We start from the raw sequence: 3,630 nt of genomic DNA on the forward strand, positions 1-3,630 counted from the left end.
TTTTTTTTTTTATTATGTGTGTGTGTTTTATTTTTAAATGTCTGTATAGTATTTGTTAATTTTTTTTTTTTAGAAGTTTTAGTTTATTTAGTTTGTTGTTTAGTATTTAAACTAAAACTAAATGAAAATGAGAAATGTTGCCCTGGCAACTAGATATTTCATATTTTATAGATAATATAGATATTTGTAATATATAAATATTTAATTAATAAATAAATACAAAATTGAAACAATATAATATATAATATATAAAGATACAAATATTTTATTTCAGTTAACGTTTATTTTATTTCAAGTGTGTTTTTATGGTTTTAATTTTAGTTAACAATAACCCTGACTAGGGGCTGAGGTGGGTAAGAGCAGGCATTATTTAGTCTGGCTTTTATGCAGCATTACATCTTCACATTGAATTTTAAGCAGGTACAAAGCAGCTTTAACTCAAATGTGTAAAGACACTTTAATGTTTGAACTAACTGAATTGAATGAACATTGAACTCGCTTTACAGACTATAACTGAACTGCATTGAATCAGCATTGAACTAAATCGATCTGAATAATAGCACTATTGTCTTCCATACAGCTGCTTCATGGTTGAATTGAATTTGAATTTATTCACAAATGATGAACTTTGCAACATCAACACTGTGATGCACTGAATCAACATTATATAATATATAAAGATACAAATATTTTATTTCAGTTAACATTTATTTTATTTCAAGTGTGTTTTTATGGTTTTAATTTTAGTTAACAATAACCCTGACTAGGGGCTGAGGTGGGTAAGAGCAGGCATTATTTAGTCTGGCTTTTATGCAGCATTACATCTTCACATTGAATTTTAAGCAGGTACAAAGCAGCTTTAACTCAAATGTGTAAAGACACTTTAATGTTTGAACTAACTGAATTGAATGAACATTGAACTCGCTTTACAGACTATAACTGAACTGCATTGAATCAGCATTGAACTAAATCGATCTGAATAATAGCACTATTGTCTTCCATACAGCTGCTTCATGGTTGAATTGAATTTGAATTTATTCACAAATGATGAACTTTGCAACATCAACACTGTGATGCACTGAATCAACATTAAGCTGAATCGATATATTTATCAATTTCATAATTATGAATTTTGCAAAGCTGCTTTGAATCAATCTGTATTGTGTGAAGTGCAATATAAACGAATGTGACTTGACTTACTTGAAATTAAACATGCATTTAATATTAATCTCTTTGTTGGAAAGCCAACATTTTACAGTTGGCAGATGCTTTTATCTTTGCATTGAAGTTGCACAATTAATTTCATGCATTCCCTGCGAATCAAACCCATGAGAAAACTAATTCACAAGGTGGTGGTTCTTCTTCACGTTTACCTCTATGGTCCTGTAGAAGGGATCCAGAAGGATCTTTGCAAGGGCCACGATCTGCGGCGTCCGGTCCCAGCCATCTGAGCAGTGCACCAGCACCGGCCTTCCCTCCCGCTCCACCGCAGAGCACACCAGAGACGCGGCCTTCAGCATGACAGACAGATGCTGCAGCCAACGGGTGCTTTCCAGAGCCGAGAGCCAGCTGGAGAGAGCAGACGCACCAGTCGGGTTACAAACGTCTGAACGCAACACGACAGACACACACTGCATGAGGAGGAAGAGCTCAAATAACTTCAGATGTTTGATCTGGATCACCAAGCAGAACACAAGTGTGTGTTTCCTGGAAAATCAGGAACACGCTTTACCTTGAGCCTTTATATATATATAATGCATTCTAAAATAATTTTAATGCAATAGCTATGCACCTTGTAATGCATTGCATGATCTCATTAATAATGGTAACCACTAGTGTTGGGCGGTATGACCAAAAATTTATATCACGGTATTTTTCAAAATTATACCGGTTTCACGGTACATGACGGTATTTTTTTTCATGCATGACCGGGTGTTAACCATATTTTCTACTGATTGAGAGAGGAAATACTGCAGTATAGACCCCTTTCAAACAGTGTCGCGTTCCGAACGTTGTTTAAGCAACATACTCGCTGCTGTATGACGGTATTTCAAAAATTCATATCGTAACAAAAATAAACACCGGTATTCGGTATGAACCGGTATACCGCCCAGCACTAGTAACCACAGTTATAATACATATCTTTTCATTGAGCGCATTTACATGTACGTTCTTAAACCGATTATGCTTAATAAGCTGAAAAACGCACTTGGTCATATAAACGCGGTAACCCGTTTTCTTTTATCTTATTGGAGTGCGTATGTGTGTTACGTGACTGGAAAGCATAACCGCATCTAGACAGAGCAAACGTCTTGCAGTAAAGAAAGAAGGAAATATATCACAAAAGCTTTTTCATGACTCAGAAAATGATAAAAATGTGTTCTCATCTCGTGCAGTAGATTTTAATAAGCTGATATTTGTGAGTTATCAGCTTACTGGTCTGCATGTAAACGTGCTCATTGTTACACCTTTAGAAATGCATTAAAACACGTGACAAACAACCGATTTTAGAGGTAACAAGGAATTTGCAATTATAATGCATTTTCACTTTGGTTACAATTTTTTAAGAAAATAATGCATTATGCATAAAGGCATCAAGTAAAGAGTTACTTTCTGTGAAAAGTTCTGTGTACTGTGATCAGCTTATGTTTAAATGCAAAATGCATATACAACAAATCAATACCTATGTATACATAAATACATATAAATATCCATATAATATACAAATACGCTTTTTGTAATTAATGTAATGTCTATTCAATGCTTCACTGATCAGCCACTATATTGCAATGTTTTTAAATGATCTTCATTTAGAGGCTTTTTTCAGCTGATATTAATATGAGATTAATTGTGCAAAAAAAAACAACAACTGCTAGTCATGCTTCAGATAAAGCAGCAAAATTGAATCCAAATCAAACCAGAATCCACTGGAAATAATATCTCATTTAGTCTCATTCACAAAACTTTGAAGTTGATTTACCTGGAGATTGATACTGATTTATAATTAATAATAATAATATTAAAAGCAATATTATTTTATTTTTAATATGAATAATATTGCGATAATATTTATTTTATTTTTATGGTGGCAAAATACCAATATCAATATCACAATATCAAGAGCAATAAACGATAACAATGATTTAAAACATATAAAATATTTAAATATATAGATATAATTCTATGTATGTGTACTGTGTATATTTATTATGTATATATAAATACAAACACATGCATGTAGGTATTTTGATCATATTTACATATATATACATTTATATATATTTATGTTCTTATATTTTATATTATAAATATATTTAATATATAAACATAACATTTTTCTTAAATACATACATGCATGTGTATATATTTATACATACATAATTAATATACATAGTATACACGCATATATTATGTAAAGAAAAACTTTTATTTTGAATGCGATTAATCGTTTGACAGCACGCATATATATATATATTGTCAAACGCATGGAGACTGACTTACTTGCCAGGATCCGGGATCTGACTGCAAACGGCTCTGAGTGACTGAAAGCTGTTTCTGATGGAGTGGATATTGGCCATGCCCATAAACATCACCTCACAGTTGGGATAGTACTCTACAAACACAAATAAA

The 3,630-nt window shown here is 32.2% G+C and overlaps 1 protein-coding gene across 1 annotated transcript in view; it reads right to left on the reverse strand.

The window, feature by feature from the left end:
• LOC107654282 (myotubularin-related protein 4) overlaps positions 1-3,630 on the reverse strand; it is a 75,957-nt gene that overhangs the window by 12,340 nt on the left and 59,987 nt on the right. Inside the window, exons 9-10 of the mRNA XM_016441306.1 lie at positions 3,502-3,613; positions 1,374-1,569 (exon numbers count right to left, since the gene is read on the reverse strand). Of these exons, the coding sequence (XP_016296792.1) occupies positions 1,374-1,569; positions 3,502-3,613 (308 nt within the window). The remainder of the gene's footprint in view (positions 1-1,373; positions 1,570-3,501; positions 3,614-3,630) is intronic.

Source organism: Sinocyclocheilus anshuiensis, unplaced genomic scaffold, assembly GCF_001515605.1.
Source record: "Sinocyclocheilus anshuiensis isolate Anshui unplaced genomic scaffold, SAMN03320099.WGS_v1.1 scaffold163, whole genome shotgun sequence".
NCBI classification, from domain to species: Eukaryota; Metazoa; Chordata; class Actinopteri; order Cypriniformes; family Cyprinidae; genus Sinocyclocheilus; species Sinocyclocheilus anshuiensis.